This window comes from Cricetulus griseus (assembly GCF_003668045.3).
Source record: "Cricetulus griseus strain 17A/GY chromosome 1 unlocalized genomic scaffold, alternate assembly CriGri-PICRH-1.0 chr1_0, whole genome shotgun sequence".
Classification (NCBI taxonomy): Eukaryota; Metazoa; Chordata; class Mammalia; order Rodentia; family Cricetidae; genus Cricetulus; species Cricetulus griseus.
This window is the reverse complement of record NW_023276806.1, coordinates 223475167-223500969: the sequence shown is the minus strand read 5'-3', so window position 1 is coordinate 223500969 and position 25803 is coordinate 223475167. Positions and strand designations below refer to the sequence as shown.

Here is a 25803-nt window from a genome sequence, read left to right as displayed (position 1 = left end):
TCCCCATAGAGTGTGGAGGCCTCCTAATTGACATCCATGTTCAGGGGTCTGGATCAGTCCTGTACTGTCCTCCCAGACAGTCCTCCAGGTTATGTGCTCCCCCTTGTACAGGCCAGCTGTTTCTGTGGGTTTCACCAGCCTGGTACCAACCCCTTTGGTCTTCATTCCTCCCTCTATGTTCCAGAGTTCAGTTCAGTGTATATCTGTAGGTGTCTGCCTCTGCTTCCATCAGCCACTGGATGAGGGCTCTAGGATGGCATAAAAAGTAGTCATCAGTCTCATTATAGGGGAAGCTCATTTAGGTTATCCTCTCCACCATTGCCTAGATTGTCAGTTCTGACATCCTTGTAGGTCTCTGGAAATCTCCCTAGTGCCAGATCTCTCCTGGAACCTATAATGGCTCCCTCTAATATGGTATCTTTTATCCTGCTCTCCTCTATTCTTCCCCCAACTCAATATTTCTGCTCCTCCATTTCCTCTTCTCCTTTTGTCCTCCTCTCATTCTGGCAGCTCCCTCTCCTGTACCCTTATGCTCCCAATTAGCTCAGGAGTTCCTGCCCCTTCCAATTCCTGGGTTCCATGCATTTTTCCCTTAGAGTCCTTATTTCCTAGTTTCTTTGGTGAAGAGGATGGTAGGCTGGTAATCCTTTGCTCTATTTCTAAAATTCATATATGAGTGAGTACATACCATGTTTGTCTTTTTGTGACTGGGTTACCTCACTCAGGATGGTTTCTTCTAGTTCCATCCATTTGCCTGCGAATTTCAAGATTTCATTGCTTTTTGTCTGATGAGTAGTACTTCATTGTATAAATGTGCCACATTTTCTCCATCCATTCTTCAGTTGAGGGGCATGTAGGTTGCTTCCAGGTTCTGGCTATTACAAACAATGCTGCTATGAACATGGTTGAACATATGTCCTTGTATGAATGTGCATTATTTGGGTATATGCCCAAGAGAGGAATTGCTGGATCTTGAGGTAGACTGATTCCCATTTTTCTGAGCAACCACCATACTAATTTCCAGAGTGGTCTTACAAGTTTGCACTCCCAACAGCAATGGAGGAGTGTTCCTTTTTTTCCACATCCTCTCCAGCATAGACTGTCATTGGTGTTTTTGATTTTAGCCATTTGACAGGTGTGAGGTGGTATCTCAGAATTGTTTTGAGTTGCATTTCTCTGATGGCCAAGGATTTTGAACACTTTCTTAAGTGTCTTTCAGCCATTTCAGATTCCTCTATTGAGGAATCTGAACTCTATTTAGTTCTGCACCCCAATTTTTAATTTCATTGTTTGGTGTTTTGGTGGCTAGACCTGTACAGTAAGAACTTTCAGTCTTTAAAGAAAGAAATTAAAGAAGATACCAGAAAATGGAAAGATCTCCCATGCTCTTGGATAGGTAGAATCAACAAAGTAAACATGGCAATCTTGCCAAAAGTAATCTACAGATTCAATGCAATCCCTATCAAAATCCCAACACAGTTCTTCACAGACCTTGAAAGAACAATACTCAACTTCATATAGAAAAACAGAAAACCCAAGATAGCCAAAACAACCCTGTACAATAGAGGAACTTCTGGAGTCATCACCATCCCTGACTTCAAGTTCTATTATAGAGCCATTGCTCTGAAAACAGTTTGATATTGGTACAAAAATAAACAGGTAGACCAATGGAATGGAATTGAAAACCCTGATATTAACCTACACACCTATGAATACCTTATTTTTGACAAAGATGCTAAATCTATACAATGGAAGAAAGATATTATCTTCAACAAATGGTGCTGGCACAACTGGATTCGGAAATGCAGAAGATTGCAGATAGATCCATATCTGTCACCACACACAAAACTTAAGTGAAAATGGATCAAAGATCTCAATATAAATCCAGCCACACAGAATCTTCTAGAAGAGAAAGTGGGAGATACCCTTCAACGAATTGGCACAGGAGACCGATTCCTGAAAATTACACCAGTAGCACAGACACTGAGATCAACAATTGATAAATGGGACTGCCTGAAACTGAGAAGCTTCTGTAAGTCAAAGGACACAGTCAGCAAGACAAAATGGCAGCCCACAGAATGGGAAAAGATCTTCACCAACCCCACATCTGACAGAGGGCTGATCTCCAAAATATACAATGAACCCAGTAGATCATTTTTTTAAAAAGTAAGAATGTGTGTAAAGCACTACAAGAAACCCAAAAGCAGTCTTGGGAGAAATGAGTAACTAGCTTACATTTCCCTGGTGACATAGGTCGACTCTTCTTCCTGTTTCCTCCGTTTTGTCAGTGTCTCCACTTCCTCAGCACCCCCTACTCCCTGGATGCCCTATGCTGGGAACTTCGATGAGCTTGCATCTTTTTATTCCAAGACAGATCTTCTGATAAACCCCAGAAGCAAAACCAGAGACTTGGGAGTCTCACACTCCACCTAGGGCTCGAGTCACATTCTTGCTTTCACCGCAATTTCAAGTTAATCCCGCACACATAAAAGTTTGGAAAACACTGCTTTTTTTAGTGACTTGGGCTTAGGAGATAAGTGACAAGGATCTCTTGCAATACACGCTCTGCTTCTTCTTATTTGTAAGTGTGAGCATGTTCCTAGGTAGATAATGTTCAGCATCCTTGTAAGCAAGCTACTGGGTTCCATAGAACCAAATGTGCCCTTAATGCTACAGCAAAGATTTTACTGTTTTGACAATGCTAAGGTTCGAATAAACCAGGGCTTTATGCCTGCAAGGCTGAAGTTCTAGCATAGATCCATACCCAGGCTTATTTAATCTTTTAAACAATATAGAGATAAAAACAAAAACCTTTAAACCCCTTTGAAGATTACCAAGGTAATTGATTTATACTGTCAGAAAAACATTTTGTTTTATACAAGAGATAAAATTTCTTCTTTCTCTCTCTGGCTGATTCAGTAGTGCCCATAAACCAGGAAGCTGCCATCAACAAACAAATCTGGTACTGCTGGCTATTTCTTGTAGTCATGAATTCCAATTTCCTCAATGTTTTGCAATTGAAATCAAGTACAAAAATAAAAGAGATGTTTTGGGCGCAATAAAAATGCAACTGTCCTTATAACCCTGAATTGAATTGTTGCATCCTTCCAAACAGGCTGTCTGTTTTGATTCATTTTATACTAAGGAATCACACACACTGAAACTTTAAAGTCATAGCATTTAATTGCCTCATGTATTGGGGTGCAAACAAGTTTCACTTTAAAAATTCATTTAGCAAACCTCCTTCTAAATGGGTTTCTCTAAACCCAGACATTAGTGCAGCTTCCAGTCCTCACTGGAAATGCTTCTGCTTCTTTTTGCTGTGGAGAACAGCTAATGCAGTGACTCACAAGTGGTCACTGCACATAGAAGTGTCTATGAAGTTGCTCAGCCATAAATGGGAAACCTGTATTATACCATCTACCCAGAGAGCGCATAAACTGCCAAGGAAGAAGTAGAAAGATTTTCAAAGTCAGGGAGTCGTGAGGCTAAAGACTATCTTCTAAAATGACAAGAACCCAAAAGATGCACTTTCATACAACAAGGGCATCTGTTCAACCATGTTCATAGCAGCATTATTTGTAATAGCCAGAACCTGAAAGCAACCTACATGCCCCCAACTGAAGAATGGATGGAGAAAATGTGGCACATGGAAGCTGAAGAAACCACCATGAGTGAGGTGGCCCAGACACAACAAGACAAACATGGTATGTACTCACTCATATATGCATTTTAGACATAGAGCAAAGGAGTACCAGCTTACAATCCACACCACCAGAGAAGCTAGGAAACAAGACCCTAAGAGAGACATACATGGTCCCCCAAAGAAAGGGAAAGGGACAAGATCCCATGAGCTAATTGGGAGCATGGGAGGAGGAGAGAGGGAGTTAGGAGAAAGAAATGGGGAGAAGGGGAGGGGAGAGGATGACATGATAGAGCAGGAAGTTCGAGTCATGGGAAGAATAGAGGAGAGCAAGAAAAGAGATACCATAATAGAGGGAGCCATTGTAGGTTTAAAGAGAAATCTGGCCCCAGGGAAGTGTCCAGTCATCTACAGGGTTGACCCCAACTAATAATTTAAGCAATAGTGGAGAGGCTACTTTAAATGTCTTTCTCAGATAATGAGATTGATGACTACCTTATATGCCATCCTAGAGCCTTCATCTAGTAGCTGATGGAAGCAAAAGCAGACATCCACAGCTAAACACTGGACTGAACTCCTGTAATCCAGTTGCAGAGAGGGAGGAGTGATGAACAAAGGGGTCAAGACCAGGCTGAAGAAACCCACAGAAACAGCTGACCTGAACAAGGGGGACCCCAGACTGATACCTGGGAAACCAGCATAGGACTGATATAGAACCCCTGAAAGAGGATGTCAGTTTGGAGGTCTGGTTAATCTGTGGGGCCTCTAGTAGTTGGTCATCATTTATCTCTAGTACACTAATGGACTTTGTTAGCCCACTCCACATAGAGGGAAACTCTCTCAGCCTAGACACATGGGGGAGGGTCGAGGCCCTGTCCCAAATGATATGACAGACTTCAAAGAACCCCCATAAAAGGCCTCACCCTCCCTGGGGAGCAGAAAGGGGATGGGATAGGGGGCCTGTGGCGAGCAGGGGCAGGAGAGGGAACTGGGATTGATATTTTTGTTTCTCGTTTAAATTAAAAAAAAAAAAAAGAACCCTGCACTCAGGAACCCGAAGCAGCTGAGGTCACCTGTCTAGCACATTTACAAGGTGAAGCAGTTCACATCCCAGCATAGAAGGGAAAGGGCCAGCTGGTCCTCCAGAGGCGCTGTCAACAGCTGTTGGCTGCTGATGGAAAGAAAGTCAGTTTCCTTTCAGGCTGTTATCCTTGATTCTTGACTCTGCTCTAAAGAATGTCTCCACCCGCATGGATAGATGGTGAGCTCTTACTGGGCTCACTGGATCATTAAGAAGATAGAGGAAATGAAGTTGAGCAGAAGTTGTGGGAAGAACTAAGGAACAGTCAGAGGTGGTGAACAGTTTCCGAAATACATCATGCACATGCATGCAGCTCACAGAGAAGAGATAAGAAGTCTAGCTTAAAGAATGCATTCGTATTCTCAAGCACCTTGCAAGATTTTAACTAGAAGGATAAATCCAGTTGAAAGAGTCTTGGACAGCAGGCTGTCTGGAATGGGTAATTGCCCACACGACTTCTTCAAGAGCTTTCTGATAAGAGCAAAATCGACATCTGTCAACTTCTGTCCTGCATGTTCCCAGTCCTGGGCCAAAGCCTTCTCAAGTTGAAGCAGTCAAATCGTTTTGATTTATTTTTGATGTGAATCAAACTTTCAAGCTAGCACATACTAGGAAGAAAATTATACATTTCCTATGGCCCACTAGAAAAAATGATTTATTAGAGCAAATCTGTGTTAAGACTAAAATCCTAGGTAAAATTAATCTGTTTTCCTCCAAATCAAAGAGACAATTGCCTCTGAAGTGATTTTTATGTCTGTGGTGGTACAATCTTGTGGCATTTCATGCTTCTGTGTCCATCCCCAGTCATGCTGAGTATGGGCCAGGTGCCCCATTATGCAAAGAACTCCAAGTAAACACGCTTCCCTGAGGGAGCATGAAGGTAGAAGAGATGGATACAGCAAAAAAAATTACTTTTGAACGTGTTAACAGTGCATTGGATACATGTTCTATGGGATGTTCTATGGGAAATCAAGAAAAGAAATGCTAATTAGAGTATTAGGTTAGTATTTTTTTTTATTTCTATTGGTCGCTGGTCCTAACAGTTTGAAATACACTGATAAGATATTAGGTATGAGATTACATATGAATCCACCTGTTCTGGAAATATATGTGATGTTCTACCATTAAGAACTAGAATCTACACTTGGAGAATGCTAGTTTTAAATTTTTAAATGGCAAAAGGCAAATATTTAAATTAAGATATGAAAATCTATTTAGTGAAAACTATTATTTAATAAGGAATCTGCGCTGCAGACTGGTAGGAGCAGACAGTTTTTCGCTCTCGGTGATGGTTCTCTATTTCTCATGGGGATTAAATTCACACTTAACGTTTTTTATCGTTCTCTAAGGAGCATTATTGAAATCATACATAGTTTCCAACTTGATTTCCCTTGCCCACTTCTGCACTGTCTTTTCCTGAATTCATTGGTATGATGAGCTGATGTAAATGACTTTAACTACCAGACTGAGCTAATATTAACCCATGAGAATTTGGAAAGTTATATGTAACACCAAAAGGATATCTCTTTGCTGAATTTCAAGGTTAAGTATCATTTATGTTTTCTTATGATGTCAGGAGTCTGAATTCATTCACTTTCTTTCATGATGTGGAAAATGAGGACTGTTGATTGTAAGCAGCCAAGGCAGGGAGGGGGTGGGGGGAGAGGGCCATGCTGGAATTTTGTAGGATGTAGTGGTCATGCAAATGGCCATGACAGACAAACAAGGACCACCCGCCACTTGATGTTACACTTCATTTTCAACACTTTTCTGTCCTATTCTGCCACGACCATTTTATAATACTTTAATCATCATATTTCATCCTGTTTTTTAAGATACAGATAAAATATCCCCAACTTAGTTACATCCTCTAATTAGCCTTGATGTTTGACTAACCCAGGTTCCAAATTTCTACAGCACTTTCTATCTGTTCCACGGCTCATCCAAGGACTCCTGATATTTTGCATGACTCTTGCTCTACCCTCAACTTCCAATTAGATTCAGAGATCATTGGAGAAGGCTAATCTCTGTGGCCTACATAAAACCAAAACCAAATCACAGTCGAGAAAGTGGCTTTTGAGAGTAATGTGAATTTCCTAGCCAATCAAGGTTGTGCCTTTGCTTATCTTCTATTTCAACCCAATAATGATCGTTCTTATTTTTTCCTTTCATGATCCAGATGCTCAACTTAAAGCTCTAAACTGTACCTGCCGAGCTCACTGAATGCTTCCTACGAGGTTCTATACTACTTCTCTTGCCCATTCTGTGTTGTTTTCCATTCTTGCCCTCATTATAGTTTTCACTTACAATGCATTTACTTCAGTAAGCACATTCGCCATGGCATACCGAGCTGTGTGCTCTACTATAACTGCTTTTAGGAGTGGCTGATGGGAAATCAAGAGCAAAGATTGGGAAGTTTGGGCGCTGAGACTAAATAGGTCAGTTCTTATAGCTAGTAACTACTGGGATATTATGAGCAAAAGTTTCCCCACAGGATGGCTCTCTATCAATCCAATACCCAGAAACATCACTGTAGAATCTGCTGTTTTAAACAGGGAGGGGATTTATATTTTGAGGTGTTTCTGATTAAACTATCAAAATCTTACTTGATTGCCAATTCATATTAATATTCTCCCTTTTAGACTGAGCATCTTAATGTTCACTATATAGAAGAAAGATGTAGAGAATTTGGAGAGTAGAATAGATGAGAAGGGAAAAGAGCTAATATGAGCAGACAGGAAAGTGTATAATTGATGCAGGGGTGTCTAAAACCACATTCCAACCCTAATTTTAGGGGAAAGTCAAGGTAAGAAATTATTTCTGGCAAGTGATGATCCAGATGGGTATAGTTCCCACCTGTTGGACTTCTAGTTCCTACTTAAAAATTATCAACTTCATGAACATTGTCTCTAAACTTAACATGGTACATGTATGTATACAAGGGAAATCTATTTAGATATAAAAGGAAGACATTATATCACAGGGTGATGAGATGGATTTAAATAGAGACACAGAAATATAGGTGCCACACAATCTCATTGAAAACGGTGACTACTTCAAAGGTTAAATTATGGTGACCACAGCCAGTCAGGCTAGAGTTAGATAGGAGGAAGACATCCTTGTGTGTGGCGACTAGACAAAACAGTCATGCTCTATATACTTCAGAAGTAAAGAAACTACTTTTGAATACTTTTCATCATTAGTGATAAACATTTAGGAGGTAGATATATTTAGCCTTAATCATAACACAAACAGAATAACACATTGAAACAGCACAGTAGGCCACTAATAAGAGCAATGTTCCCAGTTCTGTGTATCAGCATTAAAGTAAAATTTGAGGAGCTGGAGAAATGACTTGATGGTTAAGAGTGCTTGCTGCCCTTGCAGAATAGCCAAGTTTGGTTCCCAGGCAGTTCACAAACATATTTAACTGCAGCTCCAGGGGATCCTATACTCTTTTTTGGACTCTGTGGGCAGTGGCATTTCACATAAACACATATATAGTATCAAAGATAAAAATAAAATTTAAATTAATAATTGTATATTTCTAAAGTATTCACAAGATAGGTATAATTGCCCAGTTTTCCAAAGGTGAAAATCAAGGTTCAGAAAAATTAATGAGTTATAATTATCCACCTTGTAAAACTTTGTATACAGGTGTGCTTTTTCCTTCTAACTTATGCTTGCAAGCATTTTAGGTAGTCATCTTTAACTATCCAGACTGGTATAGGAGATTTTTGAGGCTTCTATATTCCCCTGTTGTTTTTGCCATTGTTCCAAACCCCAAGTTGTGGCAAACCCATTGGTAGGTCCTCTTTATACTGCTATATTTTTGTTAAAAAAAAATAGGACAAAAAGTCAGATGGGTCATCTTCCATTTCTCACCAAGCGGACTCTTAGGTGGCATCTTTGTCCTTCGTAGAATAAATTAAAATGAATCTGTGACATGCAAATGAACCCCTCAATTGTTCGATAATGTCTATGGTTTATTCAAAAAGGGGAAACACCAGGCCCGTGATACATCATCTTTTGTGTGCCTGGCACCTTCCATCATGAATCATATTAATTTGCTTAAACTAACAAGGATTAATTGCCTCAGCAAGGCAACCTGGCATTGAAATGATATATTGCCCAAACAGCTTGGAATTTGGCCACCCATAAATCTCATTTTCTTGTTGGTTTATTTCTGTGTCTCTTTTCCTGACAGATGTGTGCCCAATCACTGTGAGCATGGGGGGAAGTGCTCACAAACATGGGACAGCTTCAAATGCACTTGTGATGAGACAGGATACAGCGGGGCCACCTGCCACAACTGTGAGTGCCAATTTATCTCACTTTAATCTTGTAATTGCATGAGAATCATGGTCTTCAGCTACACTTTACAGCATAGCAACCTGAATTACACACATCTTGCTCTGCTTCATTCTTTGGGGAAACAAAGCAAAACAAAAAAATCCTCAAGAGTGCATTCTAATTTTTCAAAAAAAAATGGTGTTCTAGTTGTCAAAATATATTCTTTCTTGTCTAATGATTCTAAAGAAGGACAGACACGTCCAACATTCCATATGTGAAATTGGGATGCTGAGATTGGATTCCCGTCTTGTGTCTGAGGCATGCTTGTCCAAAGAGATTGCTTAGGAATTGGTTAGTGTGACGTTGCTAACTGGGTTCTCATTCATCAACTCATCTGAAAGAGACATGAGAGCGGATAATTGGAACATTTAGTTTCTCAGCAATGCTTGTCTCATGCTTTCCCCCTATTTTTTGTTTTCATTATCTTTAAATCAAAGCAATGTGTCAGACAGTGGAAGAGTCCATTGAAGTTACACATAAAAAATAAAATCCCAAGAACACAGTTTTTAAAATATTAAAAGTAAAAAGTAAGTTACAAGGATGATGGGTAAATTAGATTTGTGATTTATTTCACACAGCATTATCCTGAATTGTTAGATAAAATTAAAATATTTAATTTAAGCATTTAAAAACAAGTTCTAACTCTGCCATTGTAATATTAATTTCCTGAAAATGTCCTGATGTTTTAATTTTTGAAAAATGGATCTGTCATAAAATACAGTTGGAAGAGAAGGGAGTCACCTGTTATCTGACATACGGATATGAATTGTGTTTATGTGTGTGCATGTACATGCATGAGTACTGTGTACAATAGTGTGCACTCAACATATGTGTGTATAAGTACAGAGTATGCTCCTGTGTATATGCACGTGTATGTCCATGGCTATGGGTACATGTGTGAGTATGCATGACGTATGCATGCAGGGAAGAAGGAAAAGGAAAGGAAAACAGAGATTTGACTTTGTTTCACAAAAACAGAAAAACTCAAATCTAAATTCTCTAATGATTATTCTTCATTTCACGTTTTGGAATAACAAACAAAACATTCTCTGAGTAATGTCTTGGGGATAGTAAAAATGCAATATAGTTGCCCATGCCTTTCCATGTTGCTATTTTTAGTATTGTGCAGTAAGAAATCATGCTTAGATTATGCTATAAACCTATGTTATGAAAAGCTGCTTACAATTTATTTTTCTTCACTTATAAATTTGTCTCATGAGATTCTAATAATCAAGATATTAAAAAAATAAAAACAAACTTTCATTGGGGTCAGTGGGATCCCTCAGCAAATAAGGCTGCTTGCTACCAAACCTGAATTTCCTCTCTGGGATCCACATAGTACAAGGAGAAAACCACAAGTTATCATCTGAGTTTCCTGGTTCTTGCGTGTCCACTCATACACACACACACACACACACACACACACACACAATGTAACAAATTAATTTTAAAAATATATAAACAATGATGAGGAGACATTTAAAAATCAAATCACATGAATAAAGATTCACCATTTCATGTTCAGGGCTGTAGAAATGTCTCAGAGGTCAAGGGTACTGGTTGTTCTTTCAGAGGGTCCAGATTTGGCTCCCAGCACCCACCAGGCAGCTTACAACTGTCTGTAACAAGGGCTCTGGTGCCCTCTTGACACTGCAGACACCAGACATGCAGGTATTACATATACATACATGCAGGCAAAATGATCAGTAGCTATTCATATATAAAACATGATCTATAATTAAGTGACTTTGGTCAAGACAGGAGCCTTCCTTTTGCCCATATATTTCACATAATCACTTATAAACACTTTGTTTAATCATGAGATTTTTGTGTCTATAATTCTATCTAGAATCAAAGAGCAAGAAATTGTTGTTTTGATAAATGTCTCCTCTCTCATTGATTGTTTGATATTGAATTGAAAAGCCAATAATTTTGAGATACTTGCTCCCATCATTAAAGACCAATTTTACAAATACATACTATTAACTGAGTAATTGAATTTGACTTTTGAAAGCAATAACTGAAAGTGCCAGAATGACCCTGGATATGTTCATATTTGGCCAGTTCCAAAAATGAATGTGGAAAACTACCTCATGCACCATGTCCTGGACACCATCCTGCTGGCCCCTGTGCCCTGGTACACCATCCTGCTAGTCCCCATGTCCTGAGGCCCCATCCTGCTGGCTCCATGTCCTGGTAAACAAACATGCTAGCCCCCATGTCCTGGAACTTCATCTAGCTGATTCCCAGTTCTATTCTTTTTTCTGTAAAAGTCAAAGCACTCATTTCCTGAATGAAAACCCAATCTGTTGTCTTCTTTCAATACAGTGAGTATCCTGAATATTCAACTAGTATAAGAGAAGAAGTTAACAATCCAATTTTCATTCTTCAAGACAGTTTTTGTATGGAGGCATTTATCTTTTATGTCATTGAAGGATATTTGCTTTGTTGTACCTGAAGACGGTGTGTGTGTGTGTGTGTGTGTGTGTGTGTGTGTGTGTGTGTGTGTGTGTTTCTTAATACTCCCACTAGGGATGAGTCAAAAATCGAGATAATCTGACACATAGCACATAATGTGTAAAAAAATTATATGTGTTATTAGCTGTGAGTGAATGGAAAATTTTGAGTTGCCACTAAGTCCATGTAGTGCTGTGTACCCATCTAGAAAGTCATGGGGTTTCTCCGAGACTTCCTTGTTCCTATCAACTAAAGGTTTGCTTGAAATCCCTCCTACTCTTCAAAGGCCAGTGTATTCACAGTAGAGCTTCTTATTCTCCTTGTAGTTTTTAGTTTGATGGAGATACAAGTTAAGTATTGCTTCCATTTAGTTAGTAGCTAACTAAAGTCAAACCATACTTTTGGTAGAGTTTCAATCCTTGCAATTAGTCTACAAAAGCCCTTTGGCTCATTTTCTAGACTGATCCTGGCTTAGTGAGGGAGTGATAGGAATTTCTTGAATAAGTACCTGTGATCAAGCCATTGTGCCTGATCATAATGGCTGGCTTTTCAGTTGTCCCCATCACAAACTTATTGTGTCATTGGCTGCTTAAACTCTTTGAGTCTCTGTGTTCTCATTGGTGAAATGGCCTGTAATAATAACTATGGCATGATTAACTAAGATGGAACCTGGGGACACTGGAAGTGCTTGGCCATGTGCAGCACCCAGTGACTTTCTTTCATTTCACCCCTTCCAGAGGGACTGTGCTTTGTTTTGAACCTCTGACTGTCCAGACCACACAATTAGTCCTCCATTGCGTTACTCTTCTTCATTGACTGTCATTTCTGTGGCAGATTGGGGCTGATGAGCGTTGCTTGGTTTCCACAGCATCTTTCTCCAGAAGAATGGAGGGACTCCAAAACCAATTTTAATACCTCTTACACCTGATTGTTTACTCCTTAAATCTTCTTTTCCGTAAGTTGTGCATAGGACTCAGACAATTGCCATTGACACACTACTCATAGGAGGTCAGGATGCCATTCTAGAAGTGGTGAAACCCTGGGACAGAAAAAGCTGGGCTTTGTTAAACATGACCAAAGGGAAACAGTTGGTGATGAATATTGCACACAATCCATTCTTAGCATTTTGTATTTTAATTTTTTTCTCTGAAGACCTTCCATTTTTAGTGACTTTTCTAGGAGCTACTCCACCATAGCATGCCCTGAAAATCCCCAAGAAAGGAATCAGTAGATGGCTAGTGTGTGTGTTTCTGATGGCTCATGAATTGCTGGCTTATTGGTGTTACACTGACTTACCACTGTTTTCTCCCTCTCTAAACTGTAAGAATGTGTAAAACCAAACTCTGTACGCACTTCCAGCTGTGGCCTTCCTCTAATGGCTCTCCATAAACACACTTCAGTTGTCTCCAGGCTTCCTTCCCAGTGCTCCAAATGCTCCTCAGGATCTAATTATCATCTCATTTTCCCACATGTGTTCCTTAAACTTTTAAGATTATGGTCCTTATTTACATAAATTAAATTCAAGGAGCTATCCCTCATCTCTGGGCTTAATAGAGTTTCACCCTCATGCTGTGGTACTTTGTGTTCTCGTAGGAATCAATTATTCTTCTCTATTCTATGACCTTTATATGGAATTGCCTTCCCTTTCCCAGACTTATTATAATCACATGAAACCTTTAGGCTATACATCTAAACAGGGAGGTGAAAGATAGAATCTGGGCATCTGACAAAGATAAGCGAATGTTTGGGAATGGAAGTTATTAAGAACATTAAAATATTAGATACGTATTCTGAGATAAAATGCTTTTATACCTAGCTGTTTATTAAGGGACAGGTGGTGGCCCAGAAATGACACTGCTGTGGAATAAAACGAGACATACTAGGTAACTTGCATAGGTCCTTTCCAATTTTAAATTGTGGCATTTCAGAGATCAGAAATCCTAAAAAGGCAATAGGTTCTCCTGCTGCTGTACATCTGTCTTTCAAACCTTTCCCAGGCATTGCATTGCTAGGGAGAGCATGAAGATTGCTAAAGCAACTATTCCATGTGCTGTTGGCTGGAACAATTACTCAAGGTCAATATGTTTGTAAAACTGAGTCATACTATATGGTCTATCTCATAATATGTTGTTTATAATCCAGTATTCTTATAAGTAATTTTATTCAAAGCATAATATTTTAAAAGAATGTAACCTCACCTGCTCCAGTCACAGTAACTTAGAGCACAGGCAAATTTCCCAGTACTATGACACCTGGTCACTGATGACAACTTGGGGTATTGCTACAAAACCAAGAAGTCACTGAGAACCTTGCTGGGTCTCTAAGATAAGTTTAGAAGTTTGTCCTTGCAGAATTGCATTAATTTCCTTGACTGCCAGTGTATCTGCTATTTAATGTATCTGCTATTTAATGTGGCTATGCCTATGACAACCTGACTTTCTACTATGATTTCCTTCCCATTCACCCTTTGGTCCCAGGGTTCTCCTTTCCGTTTGCAAGTTATGTGCCCTGACCTTCAACTTATTCTTCGCCATGCCACTGGCCCTGTTGAAAGGCAGTTGCATGCCTTCTCCCTCTGCATATTGTGTACATTTCTATTCTTGCTCTAGATATCGGGTCAGGATTCACTGCCTTAGAGACATTGTCTGGAACTAAGTAAGTCAACTTTCTCTAAGACATACAGCCCCTTTAAGTGGAAATTTTGCCTTTATACTTGTGCTTTATTAATAATGTCCTTTTCCATTGCACTGTAATTTCTGGAAGAAGGGGGTACCATGTTTTGTTGATCTTTTTATTCATAACCTTTATTGTATGGGCATACACGTGTGTTGTGGATGTGCTCTGACTTAAAGAATGCACAAATACACAGACTATAACAAGCATCCAAGGGTTGTTTTGAAAGTTTTGAAGATAGTCAAACCACACAAGTGAGTAGAACTAAATATGAAAAATAGAGAAAGGAGGAAATGTTGATTAATGAATGGCAGGGGAGTCAGTGACAATTATTACAGGAATAGCCTAGATATAAAATCATGCTGAGAACTCACACAGGAGATTTTATATCAGCAAATAAAATATTTGAATAGAATACTACATCACATCATGACTTTTTCCTATTCATTAAAACAATTATGCAGCACTGAGTTGTAAACCACAATGCAACAAAGATGCTGAGTTTAGCTCAAAGAGCACAGAGATCTACCAGATGAAGGCCGAGCAATGCTGAAAGACACATGCATAGTTTGAACATGTTCACTGTTCCATGGATGACAAAAGTATGCTTTAAAATCAGTGAAATAACAGTAAGATGGACATCACACACTTCAGATTCATCACATAGTAAGTACTGTGTGTGTACTCTTGACATGAAGAAGTCATAGATGAGGAAAAACCCAAGATTGGTGTGAGCCTGAGCTCCACAGAAAGGGGCCCACCTTCACACGCTGAACTTCAGCTCTGAGACATGACTGTCTCCCACATTTTAAAATCTTCTTTCCTCAAGTGTTCTTGGTACATCATGGTGGATTTTGCTCACACTGATACACAGAAAGGTGAGGTCTGCCAGCACCTGCCATAGGACATAAACAGCAGTAAAACAACATGCTTCAGATTTCATCCTGCCTCCAAGTTGAGATATACTGTTCATGATTTATTAAAGCCACCGATGATCTAAATAGCCAAGCAACTGTACAAGTTAGTTATAGAAGCTAGGCGGTGCTGCTACACACTTTTAATCCCAGGACTCAGGATTAAGAGGTAGATGGATCTCTGTTAGTTCCAGGTCACACTGACTGCATGAAATTGATTCAGTCCTAAAAGAAACAGCTCATACGATGGTTATCTCAGCATCTGGGATCACAGGACTTTAATCCCAGCACTAGGGAGGTGGAGACAAGAGGATATGGCTGCGCAGAGAAAGGAATGAAAGGAGGAAGAGACAGGATCTGAGAGGCTTTTGCCTCTGAGGATTCCTGGAGACAGGATTGCCCTTTCAGCTGGGTAGAGGTAAGTTCTGCTGCCTTGGCTGCTTTGTTTCTCTGATCTTCAGCTTGAAGCTTGAACCCCAATTATCAGCCTGTATTTTATTTTTATCTTACACAAAATCACATTAATTCTCTGAATTTCAGGTCCCTCTTGAACATTCAATGAATTCTTTTTCATGTTGAGATGAACCTTAACTGTGCTGCTGAAGTTACCCATGAACTCAAGGTCCTTCTGTCTCAGCCTTCCAAATACTAGAATTTCAAGTTCCAGTCATAGTGTTTGTTGTTACCTTCTGGTTTTTCTGTCTAAGTATGTATGTATGCAAAGGTATAACAAGTTTAGTAATAAATCTAGTCAAGTTATTAAATTTAAATTTTGTTGGGATGCATTTATTTTACATAGTGATGAACATCATAAAGTTTGATACAAGTGGACCATGTAAACACCTCTTATACCTGCCCCTTTCTCACCCTATATGATCTCACTATTCTTTGCTTGGTTTCCTAATCTTGATTTTATTTTCATGTCATATGTATACATGTCATATATATATATATATATATATATATTATATATAATATATATATACTTACATATGTATATTCACATATATAATCATGTATATATGTAATATACACATACATGATTTTTTGTGTCTATGTAAAATCTGTTATCTACAAATGAGAGAGGAACCAAGTGTTATTTGCTTTCTGGATCTGGTTTATTTTGTTAATACAATCTCCAGTTGCTTTCATTTTGCTTTTGCTTCATGGTTGAGTAAAATTTCATTGTGTTTGTGTGTGTGTGTGTACACTGTGTGTGTGTGTGTGTGTGTGTGTGTGTGTGTGTGTGTGTGTGTGTGTGTGTGTGACTTTCCCTGCATCTCTTCATCTGTTGGTAGATACCTAAACTGATTTTGTGCCTTGACTGTCGTGAATGGTGTTGCACTAAACATAAATGTGCACCTGCTGGCAATGATGTGGGGGGGTGGAAGTGTTGGCAGGAATGCAAATTAGCACAGCCGCTATGAGAATTTGGAGGCTCCTCGAGAAACCAAAGCTGGAGCTGTCATATGACCCAGCAATATGTTCTAACTTTTACTACTCCATCAAGTCTCAAAAACCAGCTAGCCAAATTCTGCATCTATTGTACATTGCATGCTGATGAAAGTAACACTGCTACAGTCCTTGCTCAGTAGGTTCACCTGATTTCCATGCCTGTGAGTCTCAAGGGAAGAATCACGGGTTATATCGATATTGAAGCCAGCACCCTCTGAAAACACCAAAGGTATCCCTAGCTAATCAAAATGCTATATTGGCAAATTTGCAAGCATAGGTTGAAATTGTTCTTTCTGATCCTGACATGGTATTAAGTAGCTAGATTTTGCTTCTCTGCTACCAAGAGAACACCCCTTAATTCTTTCCCATTGCCTCTCTTTCCATTCGCACATGGCCTGCTTCAGATGGTCATTGTGCCCCTGTTATTAAACACAGCTGCAGGACACATGAATCCCTATCAAGCTCATCAGTACACTGCAGCTGACTGTTTTAATCCCTGGAATGCAGAAAGGTGGAGCTGCCATGGCAATTAAATAGCACCTTCCATAGAGGGGCACATTTTCAGTAAAATTAAAATGCTTATAACTGTAGTTCATTGCCACAGCTCTTTTTGTTGGGATTAAGAACTGCAGATAAATTGAATTGTGATACACTTACTTTCTAGGGTCTAAGTTGTTTCTTGACTTATGCCACGAGACAGGGAAAAGCAGGAAATAGCGATGCTTCACCACTTTTCCCAATTTTATTTGTACTACCTCCCAGGTTATGTTTTTTAATGTTTTACTTTTCCTTCTGTTTTGCACTTGTTTTAATATCCCCTTAGTAGATAGACAGGGAAGCAGAGTGAGAGCAAGGAGCCTCAGCATGGTGAAAGAGATTTTGGCTTTCCCACAGACTGTGCACACTTGAAATGTTAGTAAGGGCCTGGGAAATGAGTCAGATTGCCCATGGTAGAGTGAGCTTCAAAAGCATGGGGACCTTAGTTCAGATCTCTAATACTCACGTAAACAGTCAAATGTAATGGAAGGTACCTCTCACCCTGGTTCTGGGGACACAGAAGAAAGGCATCCCCATTCCTGGAAGTTTCTACTAGCCTTCTTTCAAAATCTGTGGGCTCCATATTCAGTGTGACTCTGTCTAACTGACGTCAACAACTGGCCTGAACTCACAAGCATGTGCACACACATGTGAGCATACTCCCACACGCCTGCACAATCCATGAGTACAAACACACCTAGATAATAAGCTCAGGCACGCAATAGAATTAAAATGAGCTAATGGCCCCTCACTGAGTTGCATATGTTCTCCAGCCCAAAGGCTCATTTTCTCAGCAAAGATGAAACTCTCTGGCAGAGGGAAACAGTGACAAGTGGCATCACTTCCTAAAGTCACGCTGATTACATGTAGAAGCAGTCACCCTAAAGTCCTTTTCTCACCTTGTCACCAGGTGTCTGCAGATAATGTGAATGGAAAGAATGCCAGCAGAAGGCAGTTTCAGGGCCACTCTGTCTTTCAGATACAACCAAATAAATTACACTGGATTAAAACAGTGGAGGTCATTTGCAGAAACACAGCCCAAGGACCTTTACCTTGCTAAGGCAGTCTACATTTCAAATTAATCCTTTCTTTATGCTTTGCTTCGGAACTCTGGTTAAGATTAAGCATTGAGAGAAATGATTTAATTCCAGTCATATGAAAATGTGCAGTAGTTTTAAGAATTTTTTTTCTCTTTTGTTTTTTAAAAAGGAAAAATTTGATCTGCAAATACATATTAAAAAGCTTTGTGCTGAGGAGACAGGCTGTGATCCTATGAAGTTCTCACAGGCTATGAAGAGCCAGAGCTGGGTCTGGAGGGAGTTGGCAGTGTTCATTAAATTCCCCTGTAGTTAGGATCTCAGTGACTGTCTTATACAAGGTTCTGGGAGCAGGAAGCAAGGAATACAAAACACCCATCTCTGCGTGTTTGTCAGGTTGGTTTATAGGGAAATGAATAGAAAGCTTGAAATAACCTTAATAGGAAGAAAGGCAAGGAAACTTAGGAAGGAGTGGGGAAATGAAAGTAACATGTATCCTGCCGGAGTCCTTTGACCCCTCAACATTCAAGTACCTTTTGTTTCTATGTTGATATTAGCCACCAACATTTTTTTTATTTAAAAAAGAAACAAGCTTGTTTTGCATGTCAATCCCAGTTCCCTCTCCTTCCCCTCCTCCCTTGCCCCCCACCAACTCCCTATCCCATCCCCTTTCTGCTCCTCAGGGAGGGTGAGGCCTTCCATAGGGGATCTTCAGAGTCTGTCATATCATTTGGAGCAGGGCCTAGGCCCTCCCCGTGTGTCTAGGCTGAGAGAGCATCCCTCTATATGAAGTGGGCTCTCAAAGTCCATTTGTGTACTGATAAATAAATACTGATCCACTACCAGAGACCCCAGACTTCCAAACAGGGGGTCTGGAACAGTCCTATCCTAGTTTCCCAGCTATCAGTCTGGGGTCCATGTGCTCCCCCTTGTTCAGGTCAGCTGTTTCTGTGGGTTTCACCAGCCTGGTCTTGACCCCTTTTCTCATCACTCCTCCCTCTCTGCAACTGGATTCCAGGAGTTAGGCTCAGTGTTTGGCTTCTGCTTCCATCGGCTACTGGATGAAGGCCCTACGATGGCGTACAAGGTATAGTCATCAATCTCATTATCAGAGAAGGGCATTTAAGATACAGTTATTTATTCTTTGAGAATTCCATGTATGTATGCAATGTGTTTGATCATATCATATCCTCTTCCTCCCTTCCAACTCCTTCAAGACAGCCCTTCCACCATGCCTCACTTCTAGCCTCATTTTTTTTTTAAATTAAACCCACTAAATCTAATTAGTGATACCAGTATATGTATGGGTTTAACACATTTACTGAAGCATGGGTAACCTAAAAGGGACTACATCCTTAAGGAAAAATTAACTCTCAGAAGCCATTAACTGCCTCGAGCTTCTTGGCTACACATGGGACTTTGTGTACTCCTCTCCTAGTCACATTAAACATTTTTTGTTTTGGTTGGGGATTTTTGTTTGTTTTTTGACACAGGGTTTCTCTCTGTAACAGTTCTGACTCCTTGGAAGGTATTCTATACAGTAGAGTGACCTTGAATTCACAGAGATCCACCTGCCTCTGCCTCCTGAGTATTGGGATTTCTTTCTTTCTTTCTTTCTTTCTTTCTTTCTTTCTTTCTTTCTTTCTTCCTTCCTTCCTTCCTTCCTTCCTTCCTTTCTTTCTTTCTTTCTTTCTTGGTTTTTTGAGACACAGTTTCTCTGTAGGTTTTGGAGACTGTCCTGGAACTCTCTTTGAAGACTTGAACTCACAGAGATCTGCCTGCCTCTGCCTCCTGAGTGCTGGCGTTAAAGGCATTTGTCACCCTACCTGGCTGCCATATTAAAATTTTAACGGGCTTGATCTTGTTCAGGTGTTATGAAAGCCACCGCAGCTGACTATGAGTACCTGTGTACAACAGCCCTGTCATGGCTAAAAAACACTGTTTCCTTTCTAATCACTCAAAATCTGTGACTGCTAAAAGTTTTGCGTCCCCTCTTCCAAGGTGATCCCTGAGCCTTGGAGCCACCAACTTTTTATTGCAACTCTTCAGAAAGTTAGCTTCAATTACAACTTACAGTTTTGTGGCTACATATCTCTACTTTCAGGCTAAGTTTCCCCCTATGTCCCCCGAGATCGTCTCGCCAGCAAGAACGACACAGGACACTCGGATCCTTCTGCAGTAAAGCTTTAATGCATCTTGAGAGACAGATGATCAGCTTCCGATTAGGGAGACCCCGAGCCAAGAATCCCGTCCCCTTATAAAGGCTCATAAGCTCTGAGCAGTGTGTGTACAGCTGCGATAGGTGGATGACTCATCACCCTATATGACACCACGGAAGAGGCGAGGCTAGGCAAGTGGAAAAACACTGGGCACATGTGCACCAACGTTGTTTACTTGATCCGGCAGCGGATGTCAGCGCCATCTTGTAATGGCGAGTGTGAGTGCCGCTCCTCACATCTCCCCCTATATAATTATATAGAAACACAGAGGCTATAGGCCAGCCAAATGCAGAGTGGTCAACTCCCCAAAACTGGATGCATACCTTGTCTTGAGCAGGACTCCAGACTTTGTGTCCAGAGCAGGCCCAGACCCATCCTTATGTCTTTTTCTGGGGGAAGGGCATTATGACATATAACCTTCATGGAAGATGACATATCTCCCAGAAGAGCCATAAGAAAAGCCGCAGGCCCTTTCTGTGCAGTGCTTAGCCTTGCAACTCTTTTGGCCTGCCGAACCTTGCTCACTCTATTCCGTGCAATGAGGTCAAGCCTCTGGAGGTGCAGGAGCTGAGCAGTCGGCGACCTATTGCCTCAACATGCTTAGCCAAATGCCGGGGGAGATTCCATTCTCTAGGGCAGCAAGTGCCTGTGCAACCACTACCTTATCTTTTTTGTTTGGGTTTTGAGTCTACACACAGTCCCAAGCATAAACACCACACCACTGCAGAGAATTGTGCCAAAAAGTCCCACCGCCACCCATTCCTTAAAATAAGAAACTGCTGATGAAATCCAGGAAGAGCCTGGGAAGGTCTCATTGAACTCCCGACTAATTTAGGGGAGAAGGTGGAGTTCCAACTTTTGAGGGTCCAAAGGGGGTCTTCGGGTGAGTCTTTCCGGGATCCACAGGGGATTCTCTTCGTCTGTGGAAAAACACATATAGCTCCCCTGGATCTTATGAGAATAGGATCCGGACCTCTCCAAAGACCAGTTAAGATATCTTTCCATTTTACCATTTCTTTTGGCCTTTCAGGTTCTGAGGTGTGGCGCTCGGCCGCAGTATGGCCCTGAGCGTCAATGTTTAGAAAATTAAGGGTAAAGAGTGCCATGGATATTGCAACTCTTGGCACCGAGGGTAAGGATGCTCCCATTCCCTCCTTTTGTTTGATTAAATAAGACTTAAGCATGCAATGGGCACATTCCACAATGCCTTGTCCTTGAGGGTTATAAGGTAGGCCAATCAGATGGGTAACCTCCATCTGTCTGCAGAAGTGCCGGAACTTTTGAGAGGTATAAGCCAGCCCATTATCTGTTTTTAAGAAGCATACAGGTGGCTAGGTAAAGTCTTATTTCTGTAATACAGCTGAACTTAAAACTATATAGAGCTACATTATATTCCTTAAACAGTAGCTTAACTACTTTCTGAGGCAGGGTTTTTCTGTGACTTTGGAGCCTGTCCTGGAATTCGATCTGCCAGACCAAGCAGGCCTTGAACTCATAAAGATCCATCTGCCTCTTACTCCCGAATGCTGGGATTAAAGGCGTATACCACCAACGCCCTCAACTTAAAGGCGTGTGTCACCAACACCCTGAGCTTAAAGGTGTGTGCTACCAGCATCCTAGACTTAATTTTTTAAAAAAACATAAACTGTAACATCTTATAATAGATCAGCATCTTTTATAAAACAAGAACTTTACATTGTCAGGCTTTGCTTAAAAATAATTCTAAATTGAAGCTCTTTAAGTACAAACATTAATAAAATCAAACATTTGAAAACTGGTTTTAAAAAGAAATTTAAATTCCCTTAAGGTCTTTCTGTAATATATAGAAGCATTAACATTTTAAATCTTAACTGAAAAACTTGTTTCTAAGATGGTACCTCTAATTTCCATGCGGTCACCTTTAGTCAAGTTGGCGGTTTAAGTATCCTTTTTTTAACTTCAGCAAAATGGCAACCAGTCAGTCATGTGACCAGGTTGCATGTGGCTGGCTACCAGGAAACAGAACATTTTCTCCGACTTGTAACAACTTTAGGATATGAGGCTTTCCCCAGGCACCCCAGGCCTCCAAGCAGTGTTGGATAACATGCGTGGCCTTTTCCCCTGTCAAAGACTGGGAAAGCCATCTGCAGTTTCCTCCGCTCCTCTAATGGTAAAAAGGAGTCGGTACCAAATTTTTGTTGTGACTCATATAATGGGGGTGCTGATGGAAGTACACCCGCTGGATTAACAGGCGGTGGCCTCATATTTGCTTTCACTTTTGGCAGCCGATATCTATCGGGGTGGTATCTGTCCTCTTTATATCGTGCTGCCTCCTCCTCTAGCTCTGCTTCCTCGCTAGAGTCTAAAATCTCAGAGTCTGAGCTGCTCAGCTCCAAGGCCTCTAGTTCCACCGTAGGGTAGAGACTAGGTTTTGAGTCTTTATTTCTCTTAAATTTACCGGGGTGTGACTGGTCATCCCCTTTCTTCTCTCCCCCCTTTTTTGTATCCTGGGGAGGGCCCTTTTTCTTAGACATGTCCTTCCTTTTTTGAGCTCCCAATCTCTCATCTCGTTCGGTTTCTGATATTATCCTGCACCTCTTCAAGCGTTTCTTGACTCTCTGCTACCGTGGGACAGCAAGCCTCATCCTCTAGACAGTTTTTAATTAGGTCTCTCTGTTTTGAAGAGCCCATTATGCTGGCGGCTACCTGGGGTAAGCTTGGTCGCAAACAAAACTGAAACACCAGCCACGATGAGCATAATATAAGACCAATAGAAGAATCAAGACTAGAGTTAAGGCTTCTACTAACCCATCCCATGGTGGTGACAAATTAAGGCCAAAGTCAAAAAAAGGGGTATCAGGATTAAGCATACCTCTCCAAACTTACCACCCTGCAGTTCTGAATCCGCCCCGTCCTCCGAGGGGTTTCCCACGATGCCGGCGATGTTAACAAGTTCCCGGGTTTCGGCACCAGATGTCCCTCGCGATCGTCTGGCCAGCAAGAATGATGCAGGACACTCGGATCCTTCTGCAGTAAAGCTTTAATGCATCTTGAGAGACAGATGATCAGCTTCCGATTAGGGAGACCCCGAGCCAAGAATCCCGTCCCCTTATAAAGGCTCATAAGCTCTGAGCAGTGTGTGTACAGCTGCGATAGGTGGATGACTCATCACCCTATATGACACCACGGAAGAGGCGAGGTAGGCAAGTGGAAAAACACTGGGCACATGTGCACCAACGTTGTTTACTTGATCCGGCAGCGGATGTCAGCACCATTTTGTAATGGCGAATGTGAGTGCAGCTCCTCACACCCCTAGCCCAGCGCATATTCAAAATATTAATGTATTTCTCCTTAGAATTATGGTAAAATTCTTTGATTTTTGATACTTACTAGTCACATGATCTATGACAAATTGTTAAATGTCTCTGTGCTTATTAATAAAATAGAGACCGTCATATACACACACATACACACAATGTATGATTTTGGTGTGATTTTTGATCATTTACTTATATCCTAAAACAACTTACAGTCTTTAGAAGAAAAGATGTCAGAAGTGGTGTTAAAGATTCCCTAAAATAGGCTGTGGTTCTTAATCATCCATGAAATAAGCAAGAACTAGGTGAGGCTTCTGAACATTGCTTAGATAACATTTTTAAAAACTTTCAACATTTCTTTTACTAAAAATGAGTCTTTTTTATCATTTACCATAAATACTAAGCTTGTCCTTTGCTCTTATGTAAAAAATTAATTCTAAGATTGTTTTTAATTGTTAATCCAAATCTTCCAACAAAGTCTTTCCTCTTTAGTACTTTTTATAACTGGGAATCAGGTATGTGGGGTTTATACTCCACCTAATTAAATACTTGATTCTGTTTGATGAGAAACTACTCAGTAATGAAATTCACATCTTTAACCATTCACAAAAAGAAAGTCTAAAGGATTAATTTGCAATTCCCCCTTTTTTCCCACAAGATCAGGGTAAACATTAAGATGTTGCATATCCATCTTCTCTCTACTTTCTGTTGATCAAGACCAATACTCAGAAATATAGTTCTTCTCATAATTTACAATGAATCACTTCATCCATATGAAAAAGTCTTACTGCATTCAATGAAAAAAATAAATCACATACTCTGCTTTAAATCTTTTTAACAGAAACAAAATTGCTTTGGGAAGTGTATGAGTTTCTAAGAAAATTTTAAGGCTTAGGTATTTTTGCATTTGACATCTTTCAATTTTGTGAAAAATTTGGTTTGAAAATCATTTAAGTTGGCCAAAACAGGTGACATACTATAAGTGGATATGGATTTGATTAAAGAATATAATCTTATTTTCAAGTTAATTAACTCAATAATTTACAGTCCCTCAATCTTAACATATAATTTTCATCCAAAGCACTCACATTAGCTGCTGTTTGCAAAATATTCCTACCCTGATCTTCAAAGACTGCTTTTTGTCAACACAGATGCCAACAACAAATGCCAGACAGTGTTGGCACCTATAAAATTGCTGTCATTGCTCATTAGCAGGCATCATAATGTCTTAATAATACTCTCTGTCATTATCAGAGTCTGTTGAGATATCAGTGAAACACATCCTTCTTGCCAAGTCAAAGACTGACTTTTGTGATGCCGCTTAGGGACAATCAAAGATATCCAACTGGATTACACAAAGAAAGAGCTCCAGCAATCTAGAGGGAACAGGGCATTCTTTCCATATACCTGACAGCATAAAAGTCATTGCTTTAGAAAGGTATGTATGTTTTACTAGATTGCTATCTGTCACTCAGTGATTCCACAGAAGGGACATCTGGGTAGCTAATGGAAAATGTTTCCTTTCTCACAAGAGCTACATATGAAGTCTTCATTACAATGTGAGTGCCATCTATATGGACTTCTCAAATTAATAAAACCTGAATTTCACAATCCAGATAGATTACTCTGCAAGTTCCTACACTATCCAAAGGTAGATGAGTAGTGAAAACTTTAATAATTCATTGTCCAAAAGGGCAAATTTTTACATTGCATAATACATTTAAGCAGATTGCAACTGTGAGAGAAGAAAAGAAAGCACCAGGACTCTCCAGTGGTGTGAGGTTCTCGTGTCAGCTCTCTCCTGATCAGGAAGGAACAACTGAAATTATTCATTACCAACTGAGGGAAGTGGCAAACTCTAGGCATCTAGCTGTACTTGCTTCCTATCTGTCTGTGCAATCTATAATCACTACACCTGCTGAGAAAGCCTGGGCTACTACATAGAATCTCTCTTTGCAGCTGACCATGCAGCTAACTGACCATAAGACACCATACCAAATGGAATGGAAGAGAAACAGGGGTGGAAAGGGAAGCCAAGGTAGTAATTGTCCAGTGACTGTTATTCTCCCCACTGCTAGAACTTTCCCTGATTTGAGTTGCCACAGTTATGGATAAACATGTATCCTGGTCTTGCAACA

The 25803-nt window shown here is 40.3% G+C and overlaps 1 protein-coding gene across 1 annotated transcript in view; it reads left to right on the top strand.

Annotated features, from left to right (window-relative positions):
• Cntnap2 (contactin associated protein 2) overlaps window positions 1-25803 on the top strand; it is a 1481094-nt gene that overhangs the window by 638795 nt on the left and 816496 nt on the right. Inside the window, exon 11 of the mRNA XM_035451404.1 lies at window positions 8932-9038. Coding sequence (XP_035307295.1) covers window positions 8932-9038 — 107 coding nt within the window. The remainder of the gene's footprint in view (window positions 1-8931; window positions 9039-25803) is intronic.